The sequence below is a fragment of the Nicotiana attenuata genome, chromosome 11 (genome assembly GCF_001879085.1).
Source record: "Nicotiana attenuata strain UT chromosome 11, NIATTr2, whole genome shotgun sequence".
Lineage (NCBI taxonomy): Eukaryota > Viridiplantae > Streptophyta > Magnoliopsida > Solanales > Solanaceae > Nicotiana > Nicotiana attenuata.
In genome coordinates this window covers 8,299,499-8,311,104 of record NC_031999.1, presented here as the reverse complement: position 1 = coordinate 8,311,104, position 11,606 = coordinate 8,299,499, and the positions used below count along the sequence as shown (strand labels likewise).

The 11,606-nt window shown below is 38.5% G+C and overlaps 2 protein-coding genes across 2 annotated transcripts in view; one reads left to right on the top strand and one right to left on the bottom strand.

Annotated features, from left to right (window-relative positions):
- LOC109234083 (TIP41-like protein) overlaps nucleotides 1-5,237 on the top strand; it is a 12,413-nt gene extending 7,176 nt beyond the window's left edge. Inside the window, exon 9 of the mRNA XM_019399930.1 lies at nucleotides 4,160-5,237. Coding sequence (XP_019255475.1) covers nucleotides 4,160-4,206 — 47 coding nt within the window. The 3' untranslated portion in view covers nucleotides 4,207-5,237. The remainder of the gene's footprint in view (nucleotides 1-4,159) is intronic.
- LOC109234084 (zinc finger protein 7-like) lies at nucleotides 5,327-6,451 on the bottom strand. The gene has a single exon (XM_019399931.1). The coding sequence runs from the start codon at nucleotides 5,991-5,993 to the stop codon at nucleotides 5,475-5,477; it is 519 nt and encodes a 172-aa protein (XP_019255476.1). The 5' UTR covers nucleotides 5,994-6,451; the 3' UTR covers nucleotides 5,327-5,474.

Sequence of the window (11,606 nt, the reverse complement as noted above, 5' to 3'; positions counted from 1 at the left end):
CCCCCCTCCCCCCCCCCGCCCCCCCTCTTTTATGGAACTTCAGTTACATTCTTTTAGTCATCGTCAAGCAAGTTAGTATAAGTACCTCAGAGTGCTTTCACTTTGTCTTTCATCTGAATTTTGATCTTTCTGCAATTTAAATGTGTTATCTGGATTTGAGGAGCAATCTTCACTGCATTCAAAGAGCGCAAGCATGTGGTTGGAGGATAAGAGAAATGTGAGCGTGTAATGGCAGAGAAGTGAGAATAAGTCGAGACTTTCGAAGAATACTCCATTTTAACCCCGTCTCTTTCGCACTTAGCACCTTCTCACTTGAACCTCTAATAGAAGATTTTAACTCTGAAAACTCTCAATATGAAGCTGCAATGACTCTATCATTAAACTGTGTCCTGAACGGCTGACAAATGATCTTGTGCACCTCATGTAGTCATGTGGGGCTTTTACGTTGGTAATTATTTCAGTACTTTTAGTGGGAAGATATTACAGGCAGAGGCGAATCCAAAATGTAAACTCTATGACCTTTAAGGTTCTTAGTATTGAACTCATTATATCCTTAAAGTTATGGGTTCATATCTACAATTTGTTGCGATTTTAGTAAACTTTTGCATATAAATTTGTGCTCCGCGTCGTAAGTTATGGGTTCAATTGAACCCGTTGATATAGGGCTACATCCACCCATGATTACAGGTGATAGTATTCATGTTTTCCCTGATAAAGGGGACTCCTGTGCTGAGAATTGGTCAAAAATGGAACCCCACATATTCTTTTCGTCACAGTTCTTCCCTTAGCATAACATCTGGCAACCAAATGGATGTTGTTGGTGAAGTTGCTGATAAAGGAGCAAGCTGGTAAACCAACAAAATAGCACCCATAAGGAAATTACCCAATATTACCTTATTAGAACTTTTACTAGTGATAGATTTCAACATTTGGACGTGGGGTCCACTTATATGAATACAAAATCCTTTAGGGGTTGACGAGTTGATGGGTTATACTATAATATTCTTGAATTGTACTATTATTATGATGCATTAAAATTGACTCAATAATTTGCATTCTAGTTGAAATTGATAATATTTGACTTTCATTATCTAACTGGTCGTCACAGGGATCTAGATGTAAGATTTAGACCGGAAGGGATCACTGATAACACCACAAATTTGGAGATTTGTGGGGGTGGGTGAGGTTGTAGGGCCCATGCTAGCCCCTTTTCTGTCTGTGCTATCTCCAAGGCCGTAATAGGGTACCAAATACCAATGCTTTGTTTTGAGAGCATAAAAGTTTAGTGCTTGCTCACAAGACCTAAACTGAAAGTGCGAGTAGCCAACAAGGGAAAAGATGTTCGATAGGAAATACTTTGAGGTGCTCAAAACTGGAAAAAAGAGAAGCTGTTTCATTTGTTGGAGCTATGAGATAATATTTATCAAACTTCGATTATGTCACTCAGGTACCTAAATGCATTAGATTGACTTAATATTTGGTGCTTTAGTGAGATGTAAATTTAAAGTGCTCTCTCTTTTATGTTAGACAATGTGAAATTTATATATGTGACCAGGAGATCACAGGTTCGAGCCGTGAAAACAGCCTCTTGCAGAAATGCAGGATAAGGTTGACCCTTGTGGTCCGGCTCTTCCTCGGACCCCGCATAGCAGGAGCTTAGTGCACCGGACTGTCCCTTTGATGACTATAAGGTGTTGAAGACATGTCTGGAGAATGTGTGGCCGTATGATTTAGAGAAGAGTATTTGCAGTTACTCACATGTTCTTTTTGCTAACCTCTCCAAGCACTTAATTGAGAACATTCATGATGTGATGCTGGCTATGGGGGCTTGGAGAAGTAGTCGGACACGAGTAGTATGTGGACCATAACAACAAACTGTATTAGGGAAGCTGCTAGAGAGGTGCTAGGGGTCACGGAAGGTTACTCAGGTGAACACAGAGGGGACTGATGATTGAATTGAGAGGTCCAAGGAAAAGTGGAGGCCAAGATTGCGGCGTATTTGAAGCTTGTGGAGAGCATATACAAGGATGAGAAGAGCACGAATAGGGAGCGGTATAAGAAGTCTAAGAAGAGGTGAATTTAGCGGTCATGGCGGTCAAAACTACAACTTTTGGATGTTTGTATGCAGAACTTGGGGTCAAAGGCGGGGACAAGAAGCTGTACAATATAGCCAAATTAAGAGAGATGAAGGCACGTGATCCGGACCAAGTGAAGTGCATCAAAGACGAGGAAGGTAAGATATTGGTGGAGGAGGCACATATTAGACGAAAATGGCAGACCTACTTCCACAAACTCTTGAACAAAGAGGGGGACAAAAACATTGTGTTGGGTATTTTGGAGCACTTTGAGAGTCGTCGAAATTATGGGTATTGCAGGCGCATGAAGATTGAGGAAGTTGAGGGGGCTATGCGTGAGATGAGCAGGGGAAGAGCGATCGGCCCAGATGATATCCGGGTGAAGTTTTAGAATAACCGGGCATAACAGGCTTCGAGTGGCTTACCAGGTTGTTTACTGTTATTTTTAGAACAAAGAAGATGCCAACGGGATAGAGGTAGAGTACGATGGTTCCGTTATAGAAGAACACGGGTGACATCCAAAATTGCAACAACCATAGAGGTATCAAGCTGCAAAGTCACACTATGAAAGTGTTGTACAGGGTGGCGGAAGTGAGGCTGAGGAGAAGCGTGTCTATTTTCGAGAATTAGTTTAGATTCATGCGGGGATGTTTGACTACGGAAGCCATTCACCTCGTCAGGATTGGTGGAACAATTTAGGGATATGAAGAGGGACTTGCATATGATGTTCATTAGCCTAGAGAAAGCTTATGACAATATCTCAAGGGAGGTCCTTTGGAGATGTTTGAAGGCTAGCGGTGTTCCTGTTGCATACACTAGGGTGATTAAGGACATGTGTGATGGAACTAAGACCTGGATGAGGGTTGTGGAGGAGACTCGGAACACTTTCAGTTGTGATGGGGTTGTACCAGGGATAGCTCTTAGCCCATTTTTATTCGCGTCGACGCTGGACGTACTAACACGTCATATTCAAGGGGAGGTGTCATGGTGCATGTTATTTGCAAATAACATAGTACTGATTGACAAGATACGAGGCGGTGTTAACGTGAGGCTGAAGGTTTGGAGACAGACCCTATGCAAGTTCAATGACATGAGTCATGAAGCGGACATGGAAGTGAAGCTTGACATTCAAGTCCTACCCAAGAAAGGAAGTTTCAAATACCTTGGCTCAATAATCCAAAGTAATGGGGAGATTGACGAGGATGTCACACATCATATTGGAGTATGGTGCGTAAAATGGAGGTTGTCTGGTGTTTTGGGTCATAAGAATGTGCCGCCTGGACTTAGAGATAAGTTTTATAGTGTGGTTAGATCGATTGGCTAGTTAAGAACTCCTATGTCTAGAAGATGAAAGTAGCAAAAATGAGAATGCTGAGATGGATGTGCGGCACACCAGGAGAGATAAGATTAGGAATAAAGTTATTCAAGACAAGGTTAGAGTGGCCCCCTATGAAGGCAAGATGCGACAAGTGAGGTTAAGATGATACATGCATGTGAAGAGGAGAGCCGCATATGATGCCGTGAGGAGTTGTGAGAGGTTGGCCTTGGTGGGCCCGAGGAGAGGTAAATGTAGGACTAAAAAGTATTGGGGTGAAGTGATTAGAAGGACATGGAGCAGCTTTAGCTTACCGAAGACATGACCCTTGGTAGGAGGGTGTGGAGATCGAGGATTAGGGTAGAGGGTTAGTGGGTATTTAAGTGTATTTTATTGCCATACCAGTTGCACTAGTATTTAGTCTTGTATTTCCCTAAGTTGCTCGGATGCGGGTGTCCGACACAGGTGCGGATCTAGAAGTCGGATCCTTCGAGATGTAAATTCTAAGATTCAGGGATAAGGATCCTTTATGGGTGCGAGGATCCGGCTAAAAATAACTCAAAAAAATGAAAATACAAAAATATCTCTAAATTATGAGAAATTTTGTGGAATATTTACGTATAGCTGGTAAAGTGTGGATTTCTTTTTTATTCTCAAGTTGTAGAGAAGTAAATGATTGATTTCCTAGATAAGGTATGCTATTTTCTTTAAATTTACCCTAGTTTTGGTTCTGATTTCGAGAATTAAATTGTATCTCGTCTCAACACAGGTGCGGCATCTAAACTGCTGTGTCGGAGCAACTTAGGTATTTCCTAGTTCGTAGAGTTATACTACTACTTATTATTTCTTTTGCTTAAGTTATCTTATCATATCGCTGTTGTTATTATGTTTCTTTTTATTTTTCATTAAGTCTTGGGTCTTCAGAAACAGCCTCTCAACCTCCATGAAGTAGGGATAAGGTCTGCGTACACACTACTGTCCCCAGACCTCACTTGTGGGATTTCACTGTGTATGTTGTTGTTATGATGTGATGCTGAATATTTTAAGCCTTAGTTTGGTTGATTTGGCATGAAACTAGAGATGAATCACCCATACTTCATTTTCATGTGTGGTAATGAATTACGAAACTTTCTGAGTGGTGCAACTAGTGACTTTCTGTTTATAATTTGCTGACATCATGTAGAACTTTAAAGTAAGTATTTTAGAAGGCTTGCTAACATTTGCTGATTAGTAGGGGCTTAGATTTCTATTCATCTGGAATGTGAAGGTGAAGAATGGGTCAAACTGACGTGTTGAAGTACTAGAGTTGAAAGCCATTCAATCTATTTACAGTGTACTATGTAACATCTTAATCGTGAACATTGTTGACCACCATCCCAAAGAAGAAGAAATGATGGAAGCAAAGGAAAAAAGTAAAAATATTCATTTCCTTCTCTTCCTACATTTTGTAACTCGGAATTGGAATTTCTGTGAAGGTTCCCTCTTCCCATAGTGCTGGAAGACAAGCGTGTGTCGTTCCCTGCACTCTCTTTCACTCCCTTGCAAATATATTGTATCTTCAAAGCTTCATCAGACAAGAAACGTCAAAGTTGTTGCTTTTCTTATAACTTCTAGATAAAAGTTGTCCAACTTCTTGTAGTATAAATATGGTACTATCAAGATTGAAGATCATAAATCAAAGAGAAGATTATAAATATAAACACAAAGTAGAGAACCTTCTGCTATATATTTGATGGAGATTGTGGTGTTAAGTTGTTTCAGGTGCTGTAGGAACAAAAACACTTTAGTACATATCACACTTTTGGTTTCATATCTGGACATGAGAAAAGCTTGAAATTCTTGATGTTGATCCTGTGACACTAGGACCGGAAAAAAATCCTGATATCAGGGAGCTGTACTACTATAGGATTCTTTTGGTCTAAATTGTTGTCCACAGTTCATCAAATTAGTTCATGTACTGATGGCCTGAAGCTGTAACAGATGGGCAAATAAAGAGTTCCATATGGGACGGATAAAACAACAATAGCAACTATGCCTCAATCCTTAACTAGTTAGGGTGGCAGCTATATGAATGAGGAGAATAATTACAGCTTTAGATTCAGATCAAGCTTATTGAGATTTGAGGCATGGTCTTTTGATTGTTGCTGGTTTAGTTGAAAACTTCCGGGCCACTTCAGATCAAATGATCCCTTCATTTGATTGGTATGCGGTGTCATCTGAAATCCTGCACCAGCCTCGCTGAACGTGGCCACAGTTGCACTTGCATCTCTGCCGGATTTATGCACAAGTGAGTGGGGAATCATACCAAGTGATCTGAACATGGGGTTATTGATTGGCAGAGTCATCATTGTCATCATCCTCTGGGACTGATACTGCCTTACCGCGCCTCTTTCTCTCTTGTGAGCATTCTGGTGGCCTCCCAACGCCTGTGAACTGTAGAATTTCCGCTTGCAAAAGTTACATGAAAAAACCTTGGCAGAAGTAGGTAAATGTGACTCAGATTCTTTAGATGTTGAAGGCAAGTTCCTTCCTAAGCTCAAATTCAACCATTCTCCTTGATCAAGCACTGAAGTTCCCTGATTGCTATCTACAGCACTGATCATTCTGATCGCTATTGTAATTGAGCAGAGGTTGCCTTTTCTTCTCCCACAATTTTCACTGAAGAGTCAGCTTGAAATTTTGTGGATGTACAAAGATGCTTTATGTAGATACTACTCGAAACGACTCTTAAAGGACCTCCAGACAGAGAGGCAAGGAATAAAAATGAGATCACAGGAGGTGAAGGTGAGATCAGAAAACTGTGATTTATCATATCTATATTTTCACTGTCCCTCCAGCTGATGCTTGGTATTCTAGGGGACAATGCTTAGATCATGTTTCACTGGAGTCATTGTCAAGCCTAGATTCCCCATTGATTTCTCTCTTGTCTGTTCAACTAGTTCTATCTCTAATTAGGTAACCCCACTTTGATGACTATTATTGAATTCCTTTGATATATAAAACTTTAACTATCTTCAACTAAAGTTACTAAAATAAACCAGATGCAGATTTTTCTTTTAAAAAAGAAATAAACAAGGTGGACAATCCAACTATGATTCCATTTTTAGTCTTTATCATAATCCTTTAGTTTGGTTTGTCTTCCGAGGCTGCTGCATCTAATATTCGCTGGCATATAGGTATATTTTTTTATGCTTGTTTTCCGTTGCAGCATACAACAACAACAACCCAGTAAAATCCCACCAATGGGGTCTAGGGAGGGTAGAATGTACGCAGACCTTTCCGTTGCAGCATATGATTAAGAGTTAGAAATCATACAAGCGAGTTTCAGGAGTTGACACATGGCAAAAGGTCTGGTCATTTAGAGGACCTGATTACCTGAAGCTTTTAGTTTACTTTTGTTATACTATCAAGAACCAGGTGGTTTCTAGGGGCAGAGATTTTTACCCTATATCCAAGTATCATGCCGGGATGCTGAATTTGTTTTCATAATTTCCCCTGGTTATTCCTTGTGTTGGGTTAAAAACTTTCATATCAAGTAGGTGACAAGTATTATAAAGATGGAACCCAACTACAAAAACTTCTTTCCTGTATGAGAGAACGAGTGAATGAGAAGCTTTTGAACAGAATGTAGATGTTGGCGTGAGTGGTGGCAGAGTTGTACTACATTGAATGTGATTGATACAAAGTTGTGGAGTGGTAGGGTCCAAAAATTTGGCAATGATGGTAATAAAAATAGGAAAAAGATGAGAGAGAATCTTTGCCAACTTTGTCTAGTATTTTCTTCTGAAGGTGGAGTATCTATGTGGGTGTCCTCATGTTGGGGTTCCTATCCTGGCATGTTGTGGACATTATATATGAACAGCAGAAAGCCTAGTTCGCCATGAGATAAAGATTACTTGTTCTCTCTCTCTCTGTCAACCTAAGCCTTGACAGCACAGAAACCTGGTACTTATGTTGGTGTTAGGTAATGTATACCTAGTGAAATAGTCGAGTTGCATCCAAACCGGTCTGAATACATCCGGTATTTATTTATCTGTCTATTCTAGCACCGTTATTAAGCTGCAATAATATTCAAAGAAAAGATTAACCTGGTAGAGAAGTTTAAATTATTAAGCTGCTTGGGGATGTGATTCAAAGAAAATATAAACCGAGTCTAAAAGTTTCATGATATTAACAGCAGGGCAAAGCTTCTGCAGCTGAAGCTTAAACGACCATGTCTTGATTCATTAATCTATTTCCCTTACCCTGCTATAAAGCTTAATTCTTATCACTTGCTCTATAAATAACATAAGTTATTTAAGGCTATAATCATTTCTATATTGTCCTGCTTCAAGGTTATCTATGTCTAGGTTTTCCAATGAAGAGGTCTAGACTTTTTAGCTGATTAGTCAGTAGTGTCTATTTTTATCCCAAGTTGCAGGATAGCCTGATGCACGAAGCATCTTGTATTCACGTAGGGTCTGGGAAACAACGTACCCCAAGGAGATGTGATGTTGATATTCTACCCTGATACAGACATCAATGATTGATTTCATGACTCAAACTCGTGACCTATATGTTCAATACCAAAAATGAACATGTGATATCGCAAGTGTGTCTAGAAAAATGGTTGAAACGTTCTTATATGGTACTCCTTTCGGTCCACAATAAGTGACCAATTTGCCTTTTTATTTTGGTCCAAAATAAGTGTCCATTTACATAATCAATAAAAAATTCAATTTGTTTCTCCAAAATTACCCTTATATACGTATCCCTAAAAAGCCTTTTACTCCTCACATTAATTATGCTGCAACATTTAATTAAGGTTAGTTTAGTCATACTAACTATTTTTGTCTAGAATTTAGTATTTCCTTAATGGGTGTGCCTAGGGGTGTTTAAAATTGAACCGAAATCGAAAATCGAACCGAAACCGAAATCGAAGCTTAATGGCTTATTGGTATCGGGTTAACGGTTTAACGTACGGGGAACGGATTGAAATTTTTTCTATAACGGCTTATCGGTTTGGGGGCGGATTATTTAGTTTTCTTAACGGATAATTCGTTAACCCGTTATATATATATATATATATATATATATATATATATATATATTAAATATCAAAAACCCTTCCACTTCAGTCTTCCACTCTTCCAGTATAATTATCTCAACGTCTGACTCTCAACCATCAAACTGCAGCCTCTGCCCGCGCTCTCTCATCTACTTACATGATGGTCACTGCTACTACTGATCTAAAGCTGAACGAAAGGGATAACCCGACAACCTTGGAGGAGATGTTGCTCCAATTGGACATGGGGGAGAAAATGGCAAGAAGAGTAAAAAGCTGAAACGAATATGGGCAGCATAGAATGTCTTGTGTCAACAGTTCAGACATTCTTCGAACTGCAAGGAACGCGCTAAACCAGTATCCCCGCTTTTCTCTGGATGGCAAAGATGCCATGTACCGGTCTTCTTTCCATGATGTGTCTCCTTTGCTAACCACAAAGTGTTGGTGCAAGAAAATCAGTATAGATTGAATTAGGCCGATAAATCGCCCGATAAGAGCTAAACCGATACCAATCCGCCCGATATCTTATCGGGTGGCTAGCAGATTAATACATTTAAAAGCGGATAACCGATAAGCCAAACCGTTAAGAGTAAATAACTGCCCAATCTGCCGATAAGCAGCCCGTATGCCCAAGATAAATTGGTCACTTATTATGGACCGGAGGGAGTGAAAATCATTATATCTGGCCTTCTTTATTTTTATTTTCTGTGGGTGTTCTGCAGGGTGTGTGTGGGGGAGGGGGCAAGGGTGGAGGTAGAAACCCAGATATAGATTCAACCTTGAATCTAGTAGTTTTTATTCAAATAATATATTTGTATTAAAAACTTTATTAAATATGTACACATTAACTTTTTAGAATCCAATTCTAACATTTGAAATCATCATTTTAAAATTAAAAATCCGTAAAGTTGAAATCCTTCCGCCTTTAGTGGGGGAGAGGTAATCTAGTCTTTCCTTTGGGCTAAGGGTCATTGGCCTAAGTTGAGTTCCTCTTGAAACTTTTTCGCATACATCATTGGCTAGTAAGTGGACCATATTTAGCTTGGTTTCTATTTCAATCTCCGCACACCGATTTGGTGCTTGTAATGTGGTCCAAACTCTAAAGTACCACTTAGAGTTTATTCCTTGGCTTAGATACTAAAAAGAATGCAATGGGATTTGCCGACTTAAGTTGACATATCATCCAGATAAGCATAACAGAAGAAGATAAGAATGATAATATATATGCCACTTGTGTTGTCAATCAGATCCCTATCCTATTTCTTTGTGAAATAGGTTTTGGAGGTAGTTCTCTTTGAAAGACTTTGGTCTGTGGATATGCTGGGAGGAAGAATCTCAAAAGAAAAAATAAACTATTCCTATGTTACTTTTTGATCCGCAATTATCGTAATGGAACATATTTGCAGCTATCTGATTATCTGCAGGGTGAAGAAAAAAACATCCGTTTTCTTTTTTTTGGATATAAGTTTATTTGAAAAAAATCTTACTTTGCTGTAGGTGTTTATACTAGCCCAATGATGCATGGCACGTGTTGTTATGTGCACATTTATCACTAGTTAACTATACATTTTCACCTCAACTTTAGCAATTGATCAATGATAAATTGATATGATTTTTTAGTAAACACCAAGCGGGGTAATTTTTTGCTGAATCGATGGCTTTACATCGGAGGACGAAAAGTATTATGTGATAAATGCCACTGATAGAAAAAGGACGAATTAGGTGGTTAATGGTATAGAGTTTCTTTTCTAGTTAGAGCTTAGAGGGAAGAGGAGACAATGAAAATTAAAGTAAAAGATGAGCGTATAGATCAGAGGCGGATCCAGGATTTGATAATTGCGGGTGGCATGATTTTTAATGCAAACTTAACATTAATGAAGGAGATTGAATTAGGGTGCACATTTAGCTGGTTCGATCTGTTTTGAATTAATTCCGCTCAGTTGATTTGATCCAATTTTGAATTTATTTCGATTTACAAGATTTTTGTGATCAACAAATTAAATAAATTTTGTCTAATTTGATATAATTCTCTCAATTCAAATTCTATTGAATTATGTGATCGATTAAAACATAAAAAAATAGCAAATACACCCATTTAATCTCCATATAACTAGACTAAAGAATTGATGCCAATCATTACAAAAAAATATTTGGCAACCAAGGAATAATATTAGATGGGTAAAAAGAGAAAATAATTAAAATCACAGCCAAACAAAATTTTGAGATTTTGAAAAAAAGGTATAATTTAATATAAGTACTACAGAATGGATTTGTACAACGAGAGAAAATAGAAAGTTGAAAGAAATAAAAAGAAGTTCAGAAAAGGAGCATAACGAAAACAAAGAAAAGGGACATGAAACGACACGGACAAAGGAAAAGCTGTGGAATCTGTTGTGATTCTATCTTGCATCCTGGGGCTGGGGGTTTACCAGTTTAACCATGGCACGTACAGTTAATTGTGACTTCGGTGCCAAGCTTTACTTATATAGACTTTTTTTAATGTAAAATACCAATACAAACACACAATTTTACCCGAGCGATCGGGTGGCGTGGCATTCCAAGTCAACTACGTAGATCCGCCCCTGGTATAGATAGGTTGAACTTACTTGTAAAGCGTTTCGGCTATATCCATTGCATATGAGAGCGACAAGTGCAATGTCAACAATGCCAAAAAACAGTGAAAAACCAGATTGCCTGCACGTAACTAGCATATTAATGTAACTGAACCATGCGTTAATTGTTCAAAAGTCAAAATATACAAATGACCGTGAGGTTGGCATATAGTTGTGACACGTCAATTTATTACTTTAGTGCATTGCCACTCGTAAATTTCATGTCAGAAAATAAAAGATGATTACGCATAATCTATGTGATTAGAATTAGTGAGTTGTTCACCCTAAAAATTGGATAACAATTAAACTTATAATGTGGTTTTAAGGATACGTGATTTTACTTAATATTAATTGATAAATATAAAGATTGACGATGGGAATTGACAATAAAATAAAGCAAACCGGTGTTACAACGCAATTAAGCTCTCGAGCTTGGATGCCCTCGAACAGGTTAACGCAAGAACAACAAAAGATATAGCAAGCTGATGAACAAGAATATAAGCTAGAAAGTGTTGTATTGCTTTGATATGTGTGAATGTAAGATGGTTACAAAATGATTA

Excerpts from the sequence above, each read along its gene's own strand:
- LOC109234084 (XM_019399931.1), bottom strand. The coding sequence starts at position 5,993 with ATGATCAGTGCTGTAGATAGCAATCAGGGAACTTCAGTGCTTGATCAA.